At 37.8% G+C, this 22,442-nt stretch overlaps 1 protein-coding gene across 3 annotated transcripts; it reads right to left on the bottom strand.

Moving 5' to 3' along the window:
• Positions 1-5,947: 5,947 nt before the first annotated feature.
• On the bottom strand, positions 5,948-8,235 carry LOC149828424 (PPR containing protein). Of its 3 annotated transcripts, none has more exons than XM_090017571.1 (3): positions 7,871-8,235; positions 7,539-7,778; positions 5,948-6,463 (listed from the first exon to the last, which is right to left on the bottom strand). In XM_090017571.1, exons 2-3 carry the CDS (start codon positions 7,672-7,674, stop codon positions 6,219-6,221), a joined length of 381 nt encoding a protein of 126 aa, XP_089873697.1. In that variant the 5' UTR covers positions 7,675-7,778; positions 7,871-8,235; the 3' UTR covers positions 5,948-6,218. The 3 variants fall into 3 exon arrangements, with proteins under 3 accessions (XP_089873697.1, XP_089873695.1, XP_089873696.1); XM_090017569.1 differs by having other exon boundaries at positions 7,539-7,752; positions 7,871-8,209; XM_090017570.1 differs by having other exon boundaries at positions 7,539-7,746; positions 7,871-8,209.
• Positions 8,236-22,442: the final 14,207 nt, after the last annotated feature.

The following is a 22,442-nucleotide window of genomic DNA, read 5'->3' as shown; positions in this document are numbered from 1 at the left end:
GCTAAAGACGATCCTCTCGAACCTCCAAAATGAATCCAAGGTTGTAGCCACTGGCTGCAACTCCTCCTCCTCATGCAAGAAAAATAAGAACAAGAAAGGAAGAAAAGAAAAGAGCAAGAAGGAGAAAGGAATAGAGGGGTAGGGTCGGCCTACCATGGTTCGGTCCTCCCTTCTTTCGCTGCTCCACCACACTGCAACACCGAAACAGGGAGGGGGGTTGTTTGGCTCCACATCTTGGTCATCCTTCTCGAATCAACAAGAAAAGAGAGAAGGAGGTGGTGCACCTCGACACCCACCACGGTGGAGGGAGAGAGGGGAGGAAAAAGAGGAGAAGAGATGGGGGCGTGGGAGGGGATTAGGGCAAGAGAGGGAGAGAGAAGAAAAATCATGTGAGAGGGAAAAAAGAAAGAGGGAGAAGGTTTATAAGTGGGTGGCTCTAGGTCAGGCATCACAAATTCCAACCAAGTTAGTTCAACTAGGAGAGAACCAAACCCAAGAAAGGGTCCAGCCACCTGGCTGGTCTAGCTAACCCTAGCAGGGTTGACCTGCTGGGATTAGTTGGATTGAGTGGCAACCTAGGTTCTGCAAGGTCAAAAATGCCCTTGCATGCCAAACTTATCCCAAATGAGTCCTTTGGATCTATTTCTAACCCCTCTCAAACAAAAATCACAAGAATGCCATTAGGCTAACTAGAAAAATACTAAATATGGTCTCCACTTAGTTGACTATGTTGGGTCAATTCTGGGTTGGACAACTATGTCTTTCAAGACTAAAATGTCCTCAGAACTCTTTTGAAATACCCATAATACCCCTAAAACTTGTTAGGCATGCTCCAAACTTGTTTTAACTTCGATTTTGACGAAATAAAGATTGTTCTTCAGAAAATGCATAAGAATGCAACCATACACACGAAAGCCATGAAAAATGCCTCAAAATTTTCATTATCTAGAAAATACAAAAATTAAGAAAAATAATGAATTTTATAGTATTCGTGTTATCGTAGGAAATAAGATTTTTATTATGAGATGACACCAAATAAGATAAAAAAATACACAATTTATATCTACTATCACAAAGAAGAAAAATAACATTGATCCTGAGCTTGAAGGACCTGTAGGATTTGACAGTTATGTGGTGTTTCATGAGACACTTCTTGACATATACAATTGAGTTGCCACTCCGATAGAGAGATATTCTGCTCCAACACAAAAAAACTGGCTTTCAGATCTTGTTCGCCAAAAATATAGCCTTAACGATCTGCAACGTAGAAATTTGCACTCATCCAAACCGTTGTATGCACTTTCAACAAATCAATTGCTAAAATTTTTAGACAGACCCACAAGTCCTAATTCTGCAAAAAAGGTTGATGATATTGCGGTCAAATATTTGTCTCACATCTCGAAATCATCAAAGGAGAGGGAGGAAGACTCATTGATGAAGAAATTTAAGTCATTGACTCACGGTGAGGTTGTTGTCAACCTCAATACTCGGCTTGAACAAGATGGAGACGTGGCCACTTATAATGGTAGTGGAGAGATAAAGATGGAGGTAGTTCTTTAGGTTGTGGATGAATTGAAGGAGAGTACGGGCGCAAATATGGAGGAGAGTAAGGCTGGAGTTGGGGAAATTATGGAGGGTCCTCAGGCAAAGATGTAATTATGAGCCTGATAGAGGAGAGTGAGGGCCCAGAGGTAGAGGAAAGCCATGTTAGGCTACATAGTGCACAAGAGGTTCCTTCTCCCCCTCCTTCAGCGAGAGTGCATGCTTCAAGTAGGAGGTCGCAACAACAAACAATGTTTGGTGTTGAGGGACAAGTACTTTTCTACATTGATTTTGTATATCCATTATCAAATTTATATTCAATAACTATTAAAATTGTCATATATAACTGCCACTTGATGTTTATGTGTGTGTGTAAGCATAGATGAACAATGATTTCATATTCTTTAAATTTTTTTGTTGATCGAATAATCTACATTTTCTTAATGTGCTAAATCATGTTTATTTTGCACTTTATATAATTATCACTAATTTGTGTATATGCATCATGCATGTTATACATAGCCATGTATTTATTTGTGTGTTTGTGTACTTGCATTTCAATCAGTGAAAATGTTATAACTACTTAATATGTGCATGCGAGTGCAGCAGCCACATCAGCCTCCACCACCTTGCGCACACTGTTTCTTCTGGCACAAAGCATACTCGTGGTTTCTAGCACTGACAAAGTCCCATAAAGATTTGTTGTATCAACTGCATTTTCAAAAATTCTTAGAGATCACGCCATAAAGATGGTGCTAGGGTAAAGTTATCATGGTTGAGGAACCACTATAACCCCACATTGACAAAAAGTTTTGGTGGGAAGCTACTGCCGACTTTTGGAGGGAAGGACAAAAAGAATCTGCAAAATGATATCAAAATATTCTTGCTTTACTTTTTTGCTGGATGCTTATTCATTGACTTAGGTGGGAAGACGGTCCATGGATCGTACTTGAAATTATTGCAACTATTGACTTCCATCGATGAATATGCATGGGGAGCTTCTGTTCTTGCACACATGTGTGCAGGTTTGTCTGAGTGCAAGACTGGTAGAAAAAATATTGTAGGCATGTTAGTTTTGTTAGAGGTATTCATTCTTTCATATATATATGTTTTCTATTTGATAATACCTCCAGTTTAAGAATAAATTAAAAAGACCGACAACCTTTACCTAAATTTGTCATTTTCATTGGAAGGTTGGGTGTCATACAACATCCTGCAATAAAGATCATTGACACTGGTTTTTCCAAGTGGTTCAACATCGTTTGCAGTGATCATCTTATCATTAATTGTTCGGAACAGTGAGATATTCATTGGAAGAGTGAGCTCAATAGCTTGTAGTTGAGCTAGATGCACTTTATCCACAAGATTTCCATCATTCCATTCTTGTACATCACTTCTGACCATGTCTTGTACATTACTTCGAACTGCAACTTGATGTTTAACTATGCATCCTCCAACTTCTTATTTAACTTTGCAAATATTGTTAGTTCGTATAACTTTACTAGAACCTAAGAAAATGTTGCCTCTGTATAACATTGACTGTATATCATCGTCATCCAAGAGATGTATCCATGCATCTTCACCATCTAATTTTAGAGTGCACTTATACCGGAGGACCATTAACTATTCCATATATCCAGTTTTACGAGACATTAATGCTATAAATTTTTTATAACTGCTATTTTTAGAGACCATTATAGATCTCCAAAGGGGTTGCTTAGTGTTATAATAATTTACAAATACCATTTCAGCAACCATCATAACTGCCTACACCAACCATATAATGTATCACTTAATTAACAACTCTGAAAACTAATAACCCACAATAAATCACAATACCCCTACAACCCCTATTCAATGCTTGTACACAGTCAACCCCAACCACATCTAACTAATTAAATGCTTATGTGCAATCAACCCTAGCCCCAATCAAACAGAGATAAATATTAACAAAATCATTGAATATTGATAAGCAACAAACAAAAATAAGTAACTATATGTAAAAATCCCTAAAGATTGTAAACCCTAAATGGTAAATCCGGTGATAAATATTACATGTTTACAAAGGGTAACATCCATAACAACAAAACATACATAATAAGTCCATAGCAACAACCAAATAAAAAGAAAAGAAAACTACATTATAAATAAAAATAAAAATAACAAAACATTAGATACATTGTATGAAATCCACCTTAATAGCTAACCAGAGAAGTGGATGAGAAGAATACTGCAACCTTGCACGAGGTGGAGTGAATAACTTTCATGGGAATCGCCAGAGGGGTTGGAGTTCTAGAGCGAGGAGTATTGGGGTTACCACTCTTTTTAGATACAAATGAGAAAAAAAATATAAAGTCACATTTATTTGGGATGAAATTTCGCAAAACTGGTGCGATGCGAATAAGAAATTTTGTAATATTAGACATTCACAAATTTTTCATAATTTCACAATACCTCGTGCGATACTCTTTCAAAATTTTGCAAATTATGGTCTTTCATAACACTTAAAGGCAAAAGACGGTATATCGGATGGAGTTTCGCAAGAAAAAAAAATTTTGCAATACAAATGTGATGCAAATAAGAAATTTCGCAATATCGAACTTTTGCAATTTTTTTGTAATTTCGCAATACGTTGTTCCATACTCTTTCAAAATTTCGCAAATTATGGACTTCTGTAACACTTAAAGGTATTTTTGCAACAAGATGTGTGATACTAGTTGCAATTTCACAATATCAGACTTTCGCAAATATTTCAGAATTTTGCAATACTTCATGCGATACTCATTCATGATTTCGCATGGTACGAACTTTCACAACACTTAAACAAATTTTTGCAACGTGCCTTGCGATACTCGTCTACAATTTCACAATTATCGGACTTCCACAAATTTTAGGATTTTGCAAGTGATCGCGTTTACAATCTTTTTTGGAATATCGCAAACTCCAATGCGATTTTGTTAATGAGTTCCATGGGTGTATTATTTTAGCATCAAAAATCAGAAATTCACATTTGCCAGGGGTGAAAGCATCCACAAGAAATTGAGAATTCAGCGAAATTGGTAAATTGTGGAGTATTTTTAAAAACATGTCACTTTTGCGGTACAATACAAAAAAATCATGACTGGTGATGAAAATTTGTCTTACTCACACAGGTTTTGTTCACGTCGATATAGTTTTTTGGGTCTTCTCCGCACCTCTTTATAGTTTTTCAAATCAAACATAATCATATTTCTATACCACTAGTTGATAAATCTAATTCTCATGTGATGTTCTCATCTTCTTCATTTGTTGTTGTGAAGGACCCTCAGATGAATTAGACGTACATTAGAGAAAGTCAAGAAAATTTATATGTTGCTAGAAGATCAATCGTTTAGTGGTTGTAGTTGTTCAAAACCAATCCTAGTTTCTCAAACGTTAGAATTTAGATAAAGTTCCTTTAAGCATGCCAAATTTGCTTCTTATAGTCTTGATTTTAGGCTTGCCTCTTTTTTTATCAGTTGAAGAGATCTACCGGTTTATGAGTGAGAATCATTGCTCTCCAACAGGGGATGATTCCTGCAATATCTAGCCTTCTCTTCCTCGGGATCGCCTTTTTCCTCAGGATCACCTTATATGTAACCTTTGTCAAATTTAAGAGGAGAAATCTATACCAGCAGGAAATTTTGCTAGAGAAAATGGCATTCGTGATAAGCTTCCATCAGCCGAACAGTGCTAAATGCACACCAAATATGAAAATAGCTGTCATTTAGGGGAAAACATGAGTCATGGACGCAAAACCACCAATAGCATTCTTCAGATTCAGTTTTGTTACTTTATTTCCATACGTAGGAACTGGGGAAATTGTATTTTATATTGAGAGAAAAAGTATAAGAAAAAGAAAAAACATGAAGATGTTAGGAATGCCATAGTTGTTTTGTCTATCATTCTAATCTCGAGTGAGGAGATGATTTGAATTGGTACTCTCTCTCTCATTCTATTCTCTTCAACACTTGTGTCTCAATGAGAATAGTCTTTTCAGGAAGAGAAAATGCACATAGGAAACCACAAGGAGAATCCATACTTCATTCGGTAGCTGAGGGTGGTCATTTTGAGTAGATCTGCAAATAGGATCATGTTCCTGTTGGAGTTTTCTGCATTTTGGAATAAAGTTGGATATTTGTAAATGTTTGACGCAATCATGTACCTGTTGTGGGGAAGGCTTTTGTTTTGCAATGGAAGTGATAATCAAATTTGGATCCCGTAATGGTCAACTGAAAATAAACAAGCAAACTAGCCGGTTCAATGAAGTTTTTATACACTTCACAAAGTACTTTCCTTTCTGAAGCCAGCTCTCTTTCGTACCTTAAAGCTGCCTCCACCCAGGTGTCTGAGAGAGAGAGAGAGAGAGAGAGAGAGAGAGAGACTGTTGACATATATAATGCTCAAATTAAAGGATACAGAAGGTTACAGTTGAAATCACCACCTGAATAAAAAAGGTTAGGTGGTTGGTACACAAAGGATAGTATGAATGCTAAAGGGCTACACATTTTCCAATCACAGCACATCTGTGTATATCCTCTATTACGGCAGTCCTTGCAATCTTCACTGGCTTATGATTGTAGCGGATCATTCCCTTAATATATATACACACTGGTTACTATTGTGAAGTAAACATAAAGAACCAGAAAAAAGTTTCATTAGCCTGCAACACAACCCAAGAGCTTCAAAAGCTTTCTGATTCTTCTGCTTATTTTGCCCATGATTTTTCTCACGATGGAGGTGAATAGTGGAGGTGGAATCATGGGAGAAATTGGATCTTCGAGCTTTAGTATGCTCAAGCTCTTGTCTTCTTCCTTTGCTTCTTTTCTGCCATTGTTGCTGCCCGTGCGAAGGTAAAATATCCGGCTCCCAACCTCCCCGACCCTGTCTGTCCTGTTTAAACCTGAATCAATGATGCCAGAAAAATGCTAGCATTAAACCAAATTGAAGAGAGAAAAGGAAAGAGTAAAATGTTATTCCAACCTTGTGAAAATTGGATTTCAGAAAAGAGATTTCAAGCCTAGAGGCAAAACCGTTTGTTCAGGTGGGATGTCTTTGTCACTGTTTTTTTTTTTAATTATTGATGAGGGATGCAGACTATGATAATGGATTATGCTAAAAGACATGTTAGCAGTGATCGGTTTATGTCTTTGCTTGGGAGCGTTGCATTGTGATGGCAACACCATTTCTGTGTTACCAAAATATGATTTTGCCAAAATGTGGTGTTGGGGATAGAGTTGCCAAAGAAGGCTCCTCCCAATGGAACTACCTCATTTAAGATGAGTATTCAGATTTCTGGTTTCCATCCATGTATTCCCAGATCCAAATAGAACTACTCATTTTGTACCAGTGAGAAGGGAATCTCCAACAATCTTATGCATAGATCTCTTATCAAGGAGCAATTCAAGAACTTATAGAAATTTCAAACTGATATAACCTTGATGACACTAATTTTAGCACAACACCATAACTGACAGCAAACTAAAAACTATAACAAACATGACCAATTTACTGCCTTCTTGATGGTTTTGCTCTTTTTTTTTTCGGTCAAAATGATGGCACCTGATTTTTTCACGCGACAACTTACATGGTGCCTGATTTTTCCACGCTACAACTTATATTCCGTCTGACTTTTGTCAGACGACAACTTGGACAAGCCAAGGTGCTTTTGGCAATGTTTAATATTTCTTCGGTCTCGGGCAAAGCACGGAATGGTGCCAAAAGTGAGTGCCACCTGCGTCTTTGGCAGTTTTATACGGATTATAGAAAGAGTTTTGTAGTGATGTATCAGGCAGAATTACAAAAGACAGGGCTCAGTGGGTGCTAAACTTGTCCCCAATGGCAAGCTTCCGATCTTATAGAGGGACAAAAGTTAACCTTTTTCATGTAACAATATTTCACTTGCCGTGCACTCTTATCTTGGAAAGCGTAAGAGAAATTTGGAAGAGAGGAGAGGAAAAGCTTGATTAGCAAATTACCCTCAAGGCTGAAGTAGGAAGAGTGCAGGACAAAGACACTGGCATCACGTCCAAGCGTGGGTCGACGCCCTTCCTTCTCGTACTTGTCAACCACTATCTTGATCGTCTCCTCCACGCTCGCTCCCATCCTGACCATCGCCCTGATCGGCCCGGCACTCCCCTCCACCGTCACGTTAACCACCACCTTTGTATCTTCCCCGTACTTGATCTGCTTCTACATCCATCATCCAACCCCACCCACTATGTTCCGATCAAGACACAAGCAGAACAAACCCAACAAAAAAAACACGAAAGCCAACAAAATAAACAGGTCGTCATTTAATGTTCACTACCTGTTGGCCTTGTGGAGAAGGAGTCGGGAGCAAAGGAGAGGAGGAAAGGGAGATGTCCAGGCATGTCTGTAGGCATGGCAGCGACTGATCCGAGTTCGGTTCCATGTCGTCGCTGTCGAAGGTGAAACCGACGGTCCATAGGATCGGTTCTGAAGAGCTCCGGGTAAGATGTTTGGTGTTTCTGGACGTGGTCGATCTGCTTTTGTTAGTGCCTCGGCGGTGCTGGTAGGGAGAACTGGGTTTTCGTCCTCTGGTATGGTTAAGAAGACGGCGACCAGGTCTCCGATCAGACATAGAGAGAGAGATATGTGGCGTGATTTTGGGGGTTTCCCTTCCTCTTGCTCCTCCTCCTTCTCCTTGTGCTGCTGCTTTTGACAGGTGAGAAGTGAGAGAGACTGGTCGGTTTGAACGGTAGTGGCAGTTAGGTGGGGGTGCCCAAAAGTATTTGCCTTTGCCTTCGACTGCACGAAATTCGCGAAACCCACCTCGGCATTTTGGAACCACATGCTATTTCACGCCTTTTTAACTTTCTTAAGTGTAACTAGGGGTGGCAATTTCTGACACGACCCGCCAACCCGACCCGCCAACCCGCCTCTTAGGCGGGTTCGGGTTGGGCTTAAGCCAACCCGTTTAATAAATGGGTCGACCCGTGTAACCCGTTTATTAAACAGGTCGGGTTCGGGTTGGGGGTATGCCAACCCACCAACCCGGCTGACCCGTTTAATAAACGGGTTAGGCGGGTGGGTCAACCCGCCAACCCGACCCGCCAACTCGCCAACCCGTCTGCCCGACCCGGCAACCCGCCAACCAGACCCGCCAACCCGTCAACCCGAACCGCCAACCCGATCCGCCAACCTGTCAACCCGCCAACCTGAAAACCCGTTTACCCGACCCAACCCATTTATTAAATGGGTTGGCGGGTCGTGTCGGGTTACCCATTTATTAAACGGGTCGGGTTCGTGTTTGCCACAGCCGACCCGTTTAATAAACGGGTCGGGTTCGGGTTGAGGTATGCTGACACGCCAACCCGACCCGATTGCCACCCCTAAGTGTAACCCAACTACCCTGATATGTGATAGGCTCGTTTTCTAATATGCCGGAGGCTCATAGGGATGGCAGTGGACCGGGGGGACAACGGGGTGCTTCGACCGGGGATGGAAGGAGGGATGAAGGTTAAAATCTATCCTCGTGCCGGGATGGAGGCGGGAATGAAATTACGCTTTCCCTCGCCCCCGTCCCCATCTCAATCTCCGCCTTTTCCCGCCCTGCCCCGTCTCAATCCCTGCCTTTTCCCACCCCTGTCCCCTATCTTATAAGGAATGACTATAGATCGAGGAGAAACGGGGCCCCGCCCAGCCTCACCCCCGTTTGGACCGGGGATGGAGGACATGAAACGTGGATGGAGGTGGGGGTGGAGGTTAAAATCGATCCCCGTGCAGGAATGGAGGCGGGGATGAAGGTTCAGATTTTGAAACGGGGTGGGGGGTGAAGACCTTGTCCCCCACCCCCGTCCACTGCCATCCCTAGGTGTGGCAGTTTTTAAGAAATGTGTAGCCGATATCAAGAAATTTAGAAGAGTGAGGCCCATTAAAGGAATTAGAGCAAAAAGTTTGGTTCTCAAATGAAATTTTGCGTTAAAATTTTCATATATCTGGAATTCCGTTAATGTTCATATCTAAAATCTAAAGCACACTTATCTTTTACTGGGGTTTGTAGCTTGTCTTTTTTTTTTTTTTAAAGGCAAGCAGGGGTTAGGCAGACCCTACCAGATATCTCTTAAGCCCCATGCGGCAGAGGGATTCGAACCTGGGCCTTCAGCTTGGCTACCACCACCCCTGTGGTACTTGCCGAGCCCAAAAATATAGAAGCAGATCAGGTCATGCTGAACATGAGCGTTTTTGCTGATGCTGGCATCGTGGCCATCCGATTTGCATTTTAAAAAGCTCAAAAGTGTCAACAAAACCACGTGGCATTCATCCAAAATGCAAACAGACGGCCACGATGTCGGCATGAGCAAAAAACGCTCATGTTCAGCATGACCTGATCTGCTTCCCAAAATATGGATCCTAGTAGGGCTGGTAAACGACCTAAGCTCCAACCAATTGACATCCCTATCTGGGATTTTGAGAAAAGACTTGGAAGAACTGTTGATTGTGTCATGTTCTCACTTATGAAGGCCTCACAGTTTGACGGTGCCATAACACGGACAAGTAGTGATTTGGCAGATCATCCGACCCTCTGTTTAAGGGAACCGGATCAGGTCATCTTGTAAATGAGAAGAAATCTCATCTGAGAATCCTGACCGTCCATGGAAATACCGGATGGATGACATGTGGTAGTGCACTTTCCTGCTCAACAGTCTTTCAAATAAAAAATAATAAAGTAATCAAAAGGTAAGTACATCTGGGAATTGCCCCCTTCCTTTTTTCCGTCTCTCTCAGAGCTCTTCTTCATCCATTAACCTAGCTCTCTCTTCTTCTGCCATTACCGCAGCTCTCCATTTGGAAGAGTGTATCGTGAGAGAGTTGTCATGGAGTGCACGTTGAATAGGTGCATCACAATATGCGGCTGTAAAGCATATCTGGAGACCAGATCAGCACACAATTCATCCTAGCACTGACCCCTATGGTTGTGGCGACGATAACCCTATGGTTGAAGAATTGAAAACTTTTTTGCTCTGATTAGTGGAACGATGTTTGGATGCGTGCAACAATGGCGCTTTCTTAAAAGTGACAGTTGCCTCACCAAAAAAAAAAAGAATCGGAGTAGAACAGGATTGTACACAACTTCACTTCTGGGATATAACTAAACATGTACCTTCGCGTGCTATACTAACCACTCGGCACTGAGCAGGTTAGCCTCCATGACACAATTGTCATAAACTGCTTCGCAGGAAGAACAAAGTAAGAAAAAGAAATAGAAAAACATAGGCAAAAGAAAACTTGTATTTCTTATAGATGATCTCTTAGGCAACTAAGGTTTCTGGGGTTTTATAGATCCAAAGTGCATGGTTTCATAAAGGTTGAAGTCATTATGGAAACTCGCACTCATCATGATCCAAAAGGCCCCTCCATGCGCCATAACGGTCCATCATGTGATCCATACATCACTAACATCTCCTCAAGGGCATCATGTATTACTAACCATCACAACGTACTTACATGTTGAGGCTATCCAAAAGGATAGGTGGCGCCTCCCAAAAAGGCCACAAAAGACCTTTGACTGCCTTGGTTAATCACCAAAACATTTTAAGAGAAGATTTTATAAGGTATAAAATTGTCCAAATGAGTGATAACAAAATTAGTTAACGCCAAACCAAACCGAATAGAGTTGGGTTAGGTCGGCAATTTATTTGACAAGCCCAAAATCTAATGACCTTGAGAGCCTTGCCCTCTAACCCAACTCTCCACATTTTAAACTCAGGGAGTTTTTCAAAATTGATCAATACAAGACTAAATTTTTTTTTATAAAGTGAGATTTTTCCTTCAAAAAGTTATCTCAAATAACTAGGCAAAAAAAAAAGGTTATTTTATCAAAGACCTTGATTTCAAGTTTCAAAGAGGTATTATTTTGAGTCAAATAACAACAATCCCCCATATTGGTCAAAATAAAGATAAAAGGGAATGACAAAGTTGTTCGTAAAAGTCATATGCATAAATGAAAGTACCATTAAATTTGAACCAACACTTAGTGTGAACAAGATTTAGATAGTATAAAAAACTAAGCAGCTAGCAGCTTTCAACTTTGACTCTAATGTGAGCTTCTTAGGCCTATTCACACACATACTACATTCAGGTAACTATATGTGTCATCAATATATGAATGATGCATATATTAAGAGTCTTATGCATTATCCCACTTAATGAGTGTTCTAGAGATAAATTTCATTTCATAGAAAGTGATTTACACATGCACACTCATATATGTGATTTTATCAAAAGTGAAAACTTGTTGCAACTACTTTAGCCAATCTGGCCTACAGATCTCATTAAGAGTCAAGATACTCATCCTCATGTCACACGTTTTTTGAGCACTTACATCAGAATAGGACATGAAGATATTGTCTATCATCATATATATTATAGTTCTCACTGATTATTCTAGTGACTTGTTCTTTCCTTTAAGCCTATAACTCATGCGACCCAAGTTACTCGGTTGGGTTTCCATCATAGGTAATCTCTTTAGTGGGTTTCAATCTCATTCTCTTAGATGTACTTTTAATGATTTTTTTGTGAAATGCCTTTCATAAGTGGATATGTCAAGTTTTGACAAGATTTCACATATTTCATTAAAATTATTCCTTGCTTGAGTAAATTATTCACAGTATTGTGCTTTAGACTGATATGTCTAGATTTTTTATTATATATGTTGCTCTTTGATTTATATATAGCGGCTTGGCTATCACAATGAATCACCATAGGAGGTAAGGGTTTGCTACCTAATATAATCTCAATCAAGAGATTCCTTAGCTATTCAGCTTTCATACCAGCAGATGCTAGTACTATAAGCTCAACCTCCATCATGGATTAGGTTATAATAGTTTTCTTTTTGGATGCCTGGGATATAGCTCTAGATCCAAAGTTAAAGACCCATTTGTTCATGAATATGGAATCATTCCTATCTGAATTTCAATTAACATTGCTATAACCTTCAAGGTTAGCGGGTTTCCTCGTATAAAATAACTCATAATCCAAACTCCCTTTAAGGTACTTCAGGACCCTCAACATGGCATCCTAATGCTCAGGTCCTAGATTGCTAGGATATTTGCTCAGTCTGCTTATGCAAAATGCTATGTCTGGTCTAGATCCATTCAATGATACTAGCATACTCAAGTTGAGAGATACCTCTCCCAATGTATTTAGATAAATTAACACTAAGATCAAACAAAGTTTCAACAATCTTGCAATCAAAATAATTGAATTTTCTAAGCAATTTCTTAATATAACATGATTGAGTTAGACCATATTCATACTCATGTTTAACAAGTTTGATTCCAATAATCACTTCAGCAAGTCTCATATCTTTTATATCGAAATTAAATGATAGAAATTTCTTAGTGTCATTCATGTATTTAATATTGCTGAAAAGTATTAACATGTCATCTATGTATAAGCAAATTATGACAATGTTTTCATAATGAACCTTAGTATAAATGCACTTTCAGATTCAGGAGTGTTAAACCCATAATTGAAAATAACTTGGTCAAATTTCTCATGTCATTGTTTTGGAACTTGTTTCAATCCATATAAGGACTTGAGCAATTTGCAAACTTTATTTTCTTGATAAAAACTATAAAACTTTCAGGTTATTTAATATAAACCTCTTCTTCTAGATTTTCATTTAAAAGGGTTTTTTTAACATCCATTTGATGAATCTTAAGTTTGAAAATTGAAGCTAAGGCTATAAGGACTCTAATTGAAGTGGTTCTAGAGACTTGAGAATACATATCAAAATAATAAATCTTCAATTTTTGTTTAAAGCCTTTTATTATTAATCTCACTTTAAATTTGTTAATGAATCCATCTGCTCTAAGTTTTCTTTTAAAAATACATTTGCAGCCAAGTGGTTTAAAACTACGTGGTAACTATATTAGAACATATGTTTTATTTTCAAGAATGTAATCAGTTTTATTTTGAATAGTTTCTCTCTAAGATGCAACATCAAGCGAGGACATAACTTCAAAAAAGCTTAAAGGGTCTCTATCAATCATATAGAGATAAAAAAAACTTTTTCAAAATCCTTTCGTTTTCTAATTCTCTTACTTTTTTTAATTTCAGTATTTTAAGATTCTAAAGCATGCCTTTCTAAAATAGGTTCACAAAAACTAATGGGATAACTAAGGCTTTGCAAATCTTTGAAAGCTAAATTTTCTCTAAATTTAGCTTATACATATTCACAACTTACTTTATTTTATAAGTTCATAAATCTACATGCTTTGTTGTTTTGTGAATAACCAATAAAAATACATGTACTAGTTTTAGGTCCTAATTTAGTTTGTTTAGGTTCATTCAATCTAATATAAGCAACATGATCATGCATACATTTTAGCATTTAATTCATATTAAATTATGCATGATCCAATAAGAAATTGCATTAAAATCCCAAGTTTATCATTAATTTCAAGAAAACACATGAAAAAGATAAATATCAGAAAAAACATGAATTGCAAGTTGTATTTTGCGAGTTAATAATTTTTTTAGAAGTTAGTCACTTGTATTTCTTTTAGTAGTTAGATTTTAAGTAGATTTAGTTCAAAAAAATAAAGAGGCAACATTGTTTCGAAAGTTTAAATAGTTTAGATTAAATAGTATAGGAGTTTGTGTTTTTTTAGGAAAATGTTTTTAGAAAAGCCCCTTTTTGGAAATTTGTAGAAAATATAGGAGTTAGTTTTAAAACTAACAAACCCCCTTCTCTCTTTAAAAACCCAACGTAAAGAAGAGAGGGGTTGTCCTTCATTGCAAGAAGTCATTCCCCTCTTCTCTCAACCCCTCTCTCCTACCAATTCTCCTTTTCCTATCTTTCCTCCCTCCTCTTTCTCTCAACCTCTCTTTCACCGGTGGATCTCTTCTCAACGAGAGTGTCGATGACAAAGGAGAGGCCAACCTTCTCTCTTCAACTCAATCTGATTCCAGTAAGTCTTTTTCCTTCTTCTTCCCTTTCTCTTCAATATGCATTTTTGTTTCTATCTCTTTTCATTTTTAATGCATTCTGCTATGTGCATTTTCTCTGCATTTTGATTCAATGTTGTAGATTTTATTGCATTAATTACATTTTTCTGCATACTCTGTGTCATTAGCATTTCTAAAATTTCATTTTCAGCATTTTTTATTAGTGCATTGATTTTCTGCATCATCGTATCATCTTCACCTTCATCCTATCGCATCTGAAATGCATTTTATCACCTCTGCGAGCTGCAGCTGATCTGAATCAGCATTTAATTCACCGCATCTTACCTGTGCATCATCATGCTTTTCTTTTCTTGTTTCTCTTGCACAACATCAACTCCATTGCAGCATTTGTTTTCACTACAACGTCATCGTATGCTTGATTTCATCGGATTGTGCAACGCATTTTGCATCGGCATCAGTGGATCATCATCGTCTCCTCTGTTCTTCGGTTCATCTGATCTACAACATTCTCATCTGCATCAGACATTCATCTGCATCGGTCTGGTCATAGCATCATTTGCATCCATCTGCGGCATTTCCCCCTTTTTTCACCATCTCCTATGTTTCTTGTTTATCGCTTCATCTCCATCTGCATCATCTGATTAGCATACCTGCATATCGCATTCCATTATGCAATTACTATTTCATTTTCACATATTTTTTTTTCATCTAGCATTCTCATTTTAATTGTAGCCGCGTACTTGCATTTAGCGTTTAAGTTTGCATTCATTTCATTGCATATTCAATTTCGCATTTGTAGTTAGCGCATTCACTTCACTTGTTTCATTTTCGCATTTTCTTTTTCATAGTGTAGTGTTAGTCGTCTTATGTTGCTGATGTGTGTTCATATTTTGCAGAGAAGCGTGGAGTGAAGGCAAACGAGACTTTTAAGCACGCTTCGAGATGAGACACAAGGATGCAAGCAGAGAAGACTTTTGCTTTTCTTTTAGATTAGGAGTCATAATTTCCATTTAATTCTGGGGTTTGTAATAAAACCATTTTAATAATTGTTTAAACCCTCTACGTAGGGCCGCACTGCTGTAGTTAGTTGATTAGTTAATTAGCTATTTTCTTTTACTTTTGGCAATAAAGCATAGATTAGTCGTGTGCTTGAATACGAAGTAACCTCCATTCCTTGAGATGAACCCGGACTCCACCACTCATGCGAGCCAGTTTTTATTTTTGGTGTTTGGCTTTCACATTGTTTTTACATAAAAATATCATTTCTAAAATTGTTTCACAAAATCAACATCAAATTTTGGCGTCGTTATCGGAGAATGGCGAGATACAAGTATTCACTTCATTGCCTTTGTTTGTTCATGTATAATTATGTTGCTAGTTTACTTCTGTTCGTTAATTAGGATTGTTTAGTTTACTTTCTTTGTTCATATGTAGGATTGCTTAGTTTGATTTCTGTAATTAGGTTTAGAACCACGTGTTTGCACACCGTAGAAATGTGATCATCGCAAAATTTTTCCTCTCGTAATATTCTCTCTCTTCCTTCTCTTTTCCTTTCCAACCTCTTATTTTCCTCCTTTTTGAAGGGAGAAAGATAAAAAGACAGAAAGAAAGAGAGAAGAGAAAAGAAAGAAGAGAAGAGAAGAGGAACTCTTTTGCGGGTCTCACTTGACCTTAATTTTGAAGAATTTTGAAATAACTTGCCTCCGTTTTTTGAAATATTTGCGGGAAAACTGGGAGACGGGATCCGCTCGTCGGTACGAGGTTCGACCGTTCCTGGCGCCTTTACCAGGGGTAATCGAACCAAGGGTCGAATTAATGCCTTTTGCTTTGCTAAGAAATTATCTTAAGTATTTATCCTAAGTCTAGATGCACAAAGAATCATGCTTGTGCAAATGCAAAGATGTATGCTCTTTTTGAAAATGTTCTGAAATTTTCCAAGTGTTATTGAGATGAATCTGATAGAGTGAAGAAAATGTTTTTCTAACTTAGAACTTGAGATTAAAGTTCTAAGTTTTTGGAGTAATCAAGAGCTTGGGAAGATAAATCTGGATCTGGAAAGAGATGGTTTTTGAAGTTTTTTGAGATAAAGGAAGAAGAAAGAAATTTTCTAAGTCATAAATGGACTTTGAGTCAGAAATAGAAATGAAAATGGAATTGAATCAGTAGGAAAGATAGAATTGGGAAAAATTGAGAAATGAAATTGATTTAAAAGTTGGAATTTCAAGATGAAATCCGAATCCAAGTTTTGGATTCTGAATAGAGTTTTGAGTTAATTTTTGGATTTAGGATCCGAAATAGGAACTTGGTTTAAATAAAATGGAATTGGCTTTAAGAATTAGAAAAGTGGAATTTTGGATTTGGAATTTTGAAGGGAATTGAATCCAAGACTTGGAATCTAAGGTGATATTTGGATTTGAAATCTGAGATAGAGTTGGATTCTGGATCCTCAAATGGAGTTGGATCTGAAGTCTGAGATCCAAAGTAGGATTGGATTCTAGATCCTAAGAATTTGAATTTGGATCGGAAATCTGAGATCCAAAGTAGAGTGAGGATCTGGATCCTAAATGGATTTTAGATCTGTAATTTTGGAGATCCAAAATGGAATGAGGATCTGGATTCTAAATGGAATTTGGATCTGTAATTGGAGATCCAAAGTGGAATGGAGTTTTATACTTGGAAATCTGGATCCAAGTTGAGATTAGGATTGGATTTTGGATTTGGGTTTTGAGAAGTCCAAATAGGACTTTTGAATTATGGGTCTAGGTTTTGAACAACCCAGATTGAATTTAAAATCAATCTCAAACTGTGGTTTTTGAATAGATAGGAAGATGAACTTGATTTTGAGACTGAAACAAGAATTTCAAAGTTGTAAATGGAACTTTGAAATTGAATTTTTGAATTGAATTTAATTTTTTTGAGTTTCAAAATTGATTTGAGAATTTGAACTATAAATGGATTTCAAAGTCAATTTAGGATTTTGAATTTGGGGTTTTGAATCTGAAATGAATCAAGAATATAGAGATTGAATTTTGAAATTTCAAAGTCAAATCGGACTTTGAACTTGGAATTTTAAATCTTTGAAATAAGATAGAAGGATGGATTAAATTATAGACTGGAGAAAGATATTTGGGATCACTTGGGTTTTTGAAAAAGAACTTTGAAAAATGTGATGCAATTCTATCCTAAGTGATGAAATGAATTTGAATAAGTTTGAAATTGGATTTTGAAAAGCTATTTCATTCTTTAAGTGAATTAAGAATGAGGTTGGAGATATAATATATCCCTGACTATGGTCATTGGATATATTATATAATAACCACATTTAAATTCAAATGAAGAATGCAATACATTTTGGTGCTTTTATAGAATTTAAAATAAGATTAACCCTCAATATACCCTGACTATGGCCATTGATATATATTTTGAGTTAATCCTAAGTTAAATTCTGATAAAAGAAAGAAAACATTTAAGGAAATATGATGAATTTTGAAAGTGGATCCAGTGGATCCAGTGTTATTTTGTAAAAGATAAAAATGCTAAGTTTTGTCCACACTCTGACTATGGCCATTGATGTGGATCATCAACTTAGTATCAAATACCTCTTACGAAATGGTGCACGTGTCATTCGTGTAGCCATTTGTGAGAATTTGAGAAAGAAAAGGTAAGAGCATGAAAACAAGCAATTCATGGTATTTACAATGCTCATACATTCTATCTAACACAGGAAATGTAAGATATAACTTATTATATCATTGGAATAATAATAATAAAATCTTAATCTAAGAGAGTAACCAACATCTTCCAGAGATTACTGCAAAACAGAGTCAGTATATAATAAGTTTGCAAAATATGAAACAAAATCTAGATGTCATGTTTACATTGAATAGAAAAATGCATACCTGAAGTCATGTATATCTATAGGAATGTATTTACCTAGCTGGAATGAGGGTGATATAGAAATTCACGAGGTGTTTAAAACTCAACGATCTCCCGATTGAATATAACTTAACTGGGCGATGAAAACTATAATGCTTGATTTATATGAAACAAAGGATTTGAGGTGCTAATAAAACAGACTTCAATGCCCGAGGAGTGAATGCGCAAATGAGGCTCAGCAGGGTAAACAACAACAGCAGTGTGATGTATGAATGCGCGCATGTGGGATTGCCAAGTGATGTTAGAAGGCAAATCTGGGCAACCCTGTCACCCAGACCAAACATCATGACTCCCATCACTATTGTCAGTTAACTTCATCCCATCTGATTCTTGAATTTCAAACAACCCAGGAACTGGCATACAAGATATTATGAATGAAATTATCGACTGATCTCATAAAATATTTAAATCCGACCCTACAATAAGATTAGTGTCCATGATGATCATTTGGCAAGTCTTTATAATAAATGGAATGTGGTTTTCACAGCAGTTCATAATATATGTTGATAGCAAGAAATAAGAACTCATAGCAAAATGAGAGAGCTTATATTAGAACCGATGCCAATACAGATCCTTCAAACTTTAATATCACACACTGATTATTATTTCAATTTTAGGTATGGGATTCAAGATTCTAAGCAACAAATTCATCTCTGCTACCTGGATGTACAATGAGTCGATTTCTTGTTTGGTACATGCCGATTTCAACCTGTTGAGATATGATTTTAAGAGGGAATATAAATCAGCACAAAGCTCACCTTTATAGAGAGTCCTGGTCACACATTGGGTGGTATTCCAACTCTGATATGGATTTAAAGGTAATGACATTGGATCCAACCTCTATCATGGCAATTTCAGAAATCTTTTTACCATCTAATGCCTTATCGAGAAAAATCAGTAAGAGCTTTAACTAATGCAGATTCTTCTTTTTTTTTAGAGCAAAACATCGGACAAAGAGGGCAGAAGTGAAGTAATTTATATGAATGTGCTGAACACAAATGTAAAGGCAATGGTGCTGAGATGAAGTAGTGCATGACGAGGAGAATGAGGTGCAGATGTGTGTGTATGGATGTCGTGAGATAAGGCATATATGCTACATTGCAAGGATCTATGAATGCAAAAAAAAAAATGAAACCCACACATACCTGTATTTTAAGATGCATAGATGGGATGTCACAAGATATTAGAGACTATGCCATGAAAGAGAGATTATTGAGATGATGAGCATTACTGTGCAGTGGATTTCTCAGTCACCTGACAGGACGATTCCACCAGCCATGAAGCTAAGACCGAGCACAATGTGGCTCTCGGCCAACCAAATTCCAGTCAATTTGGGGTTCTATTGTGCACAGATTAGGATCTGGGTTGGAGCCAAATTCCTCAACACAGAAACCAGGGGTTTAAGGATTGATTACATCTCAGCCTTGAAAAGCTTACTGATTTCGATCCAGCAGATCTCCGAATTTTACAGTAAATCAGGAATCTGATTGTGAGGCATCTCACATATTGCAGCAGGTCTAAACATTTCCTTGTAATTTTCGCAGGGGATTTGCAAGCGATAGCGATTGCACTGGAATTCTTTATTCTAACACCTCCTGGACAGTCTGGTCCTTGATGGACTTATGAGAATCTTCGGCAGGGGAAACATGATCGCCCTTGGGATCATCAGAACTTTTACATAACTTGATTATTTCTGCACAGAAGTTGCAATCATCAAAGAAGACAAAATGAAAGCCAATGGGTATGTAAGTTGAATCCATGTCACAAAGGCATATATCACCCTCATTTATGAACGATGCTTTAACACCCAATGCAGGAAATTTTCCAATCAACTTGGAGAAGACACTCATTTCACAACACGGAGCATTCAGCAGGACCTTATAAGCATACATCACAATCACAACATTGTCAACAACAAGTTGTATTGCTGCCTCCTTCAGGACTACCAAGTAACCTTGATTTACAGAGTTTCTGACTAGACCAAGAGCCCGAACACCTATTGCTTTAGAACCAAAAGCCTCAGGACGCAGCTTTACAATGAAGAAAATGAGACTTCATACTGCTAGCGAGGGGTAGGTATTCACGATAAGTGAATGAGAAACTCACAGATTGGCAGTGAACAGATGAACCAAATTTCAGACATCAGACCCAAGATTTACATAGTGAATCCATTAATCGATTAACTTCAAATATTATGGCTAAGCCTCAAAATGATCAACAAATCGAGATCTAACATTAGTCCTTCGTAGGGAATCTACTTATCAAAACCCTCCCAGCAACAGGGGTTTACAGACCCTACTCTGGGACGATCCATCAGCTGATAATCACCAAAGCAAGGGTAGATTGCGCTTGATCTGGGTGGGCTGATGATAAAATAGCATAGACATTATCTACAGAATGCAATAGATTACTAACGTAAAGCTGGAAATCAGAACCGATGAACAATAAAAATGGGAATTCGAAATCGGAGAAGGCAACCCAAACAACATTGATCATCAAAATATAACCAAAAATCGAACATAACATAGAGATTTAAAAAAAAAAAACTGTCGGAATCGGAGATTCCGCTTTGCTGTAGCAACTGGTGGGTCGATGCTGCTATGCGCAGATCGACCCTACCATCTTATGCCTTGTAAATAAAAAAAAATGAGAAAAACACTTGTAAAGAAAGGAATATTTCAAGAAGAAAGAAGAAAAGGGGAGGAAGAAAGACTTATCTCGGTTGTAGAGACCCTCAATCACAAGCGGTGTATGTCCTTCTCTATGGCGTGTGCTTCTACTGGGATTCTGAAGGTTGCAGGCAAACTTTGGCTTCAGCTCTGCAGTTTGCTCATGTAGAGGCTGGAGGAAAGGAAGGCTTTCCCATTGATCAGAAGGAAAACTAAGGAAAATGGGATGCTGCTCGAGGTGAAGTAGATGAGGTGAATAGCGGACCCGTGAAGGAGAGGAAATGTGGAGGGGTAGAAGACGACCATGCATGAAGAAGGGTGTGGAGGTGAGAAACGGTGAAGGGATGGAGCTTCCTGCGGGCTCCTTTTAAAGAGAAAAGAAAGGGAAGGTTCAGGAAGGGTAGGTAGTTGAGGATGAAGGGTGATGAAGAGGGGGGGTCCAGGCGATCGACCATGGAGGAGAGAGAAAGAGAAGGGCGATGAAGAGGGCTTTTAGGGTTTTGGTGGAGAGAGAGGGGAGATACCCCAGTGAGGGAGGCGGCTCTCTTTCTCCTTTTCTTATTCACGAAGGGTTTTCAAAAACCCTAAAAGAGCATTTCGCATAAGGCCCCCTCTAATTTTTGAGTTTTTACAAAAAGAGGCTCTCAGGGCTTTTTAGCAAAAATTTGACTTTTAAAGTTTAAACTAATTCATTTTTTTCTCAAAATTTTTCCATTTTTTTGGTTTTTAGTGTTATCTTTCTATTTTTTTGTATTTTTAGAATAAAATCCTAAAGTTTTACGAGAAACCAAAGATTAAACTAATTTTTTTGTGTTTTTGCAAAAAATATTTACAAAAGAGAAATTTTCTGAGAATTAAAAACTATTTTGAGAAAATTTCTTCAGAAAATGGGTTTTGATCCGGATTTAAAGTGCTAGATTCGGATCCGGAGTTGATTTTGAATGAATTTTTAATTCAGAGAATCTGAAGAAATGACTTGATTTTCTCAGAAAACGAGGTTAGGGGCAAAAATGGTCATTTTTTCAAAACTTTGAAAATTTTGGGGTGTTCACGACCTGAAAAATTTAAGCAGACGAATAGAGGAAAGTCTCTCTAGTCAGTTTGTTGTCAACCCGAAGGGTAAGGAACCCATGTATCACGACCTGCACCTCACAGAGTCCCACCATGAGCAGGTCAATGTTGTTATGACCCTTCAGAGTGGGAAGGCATAAAACCCTACTCAAGAGTCGACGTGTGAGACCACTGTTATTGTAATGCCCCAACTTTTATTTTTGAGTAAAAAAATTTTGGAGTAATTTTTTTTTTTTGAATAGCGGAAGTGTGAAAACAAGAGTTGGG

Source organism: Nuphar pumila, chromosome 9 (assembly GCF_984573655.1).
Source record: "Nuphar pumila chromosome 9, dmNupPumi1.hap1.1, whole genome shotgun sequence".
Classification (NCBI taxonomy): Eukaryota; Viridiplantae; Streptophyta; class Magnoliopsida; order Nymphaeales; family Nymphaeaceae; genus Nuphar; species Nuphar pumila.
Note: the sequence above shows the minus strand (reverse complement) of the source record. Positions and strands in the feature narration are given on the sequence as shown.

What these genes read in the sequence shown, in the direction of transcription:
- LOC149828424 (XM_090017569.1), bottom strand. Translation starts at nt 8,164, where the DNA reads ATGTCTGATCGGAGACCTGGTCGCCGTCTTCTTAACCATACCAGAGGA. An exon ending in CTTCTCCACAAGGCCAACAG is followed by an intron (nt 7,753 to 7,870) that starts GTAGTGAACATT and finishes TGATGGATGTAG; the next exon opens with AAGCAGATCAAGTACGGGGA. An exon ending in TTCCTACTTCAGCCTTGAGG is followed by an intron (nt 6,464 to 7,538) that starts GTAATTTGCTAA and finishes TCATTGATTCAG; the next exon opens with GTTTAAACAGGACAGACAGG.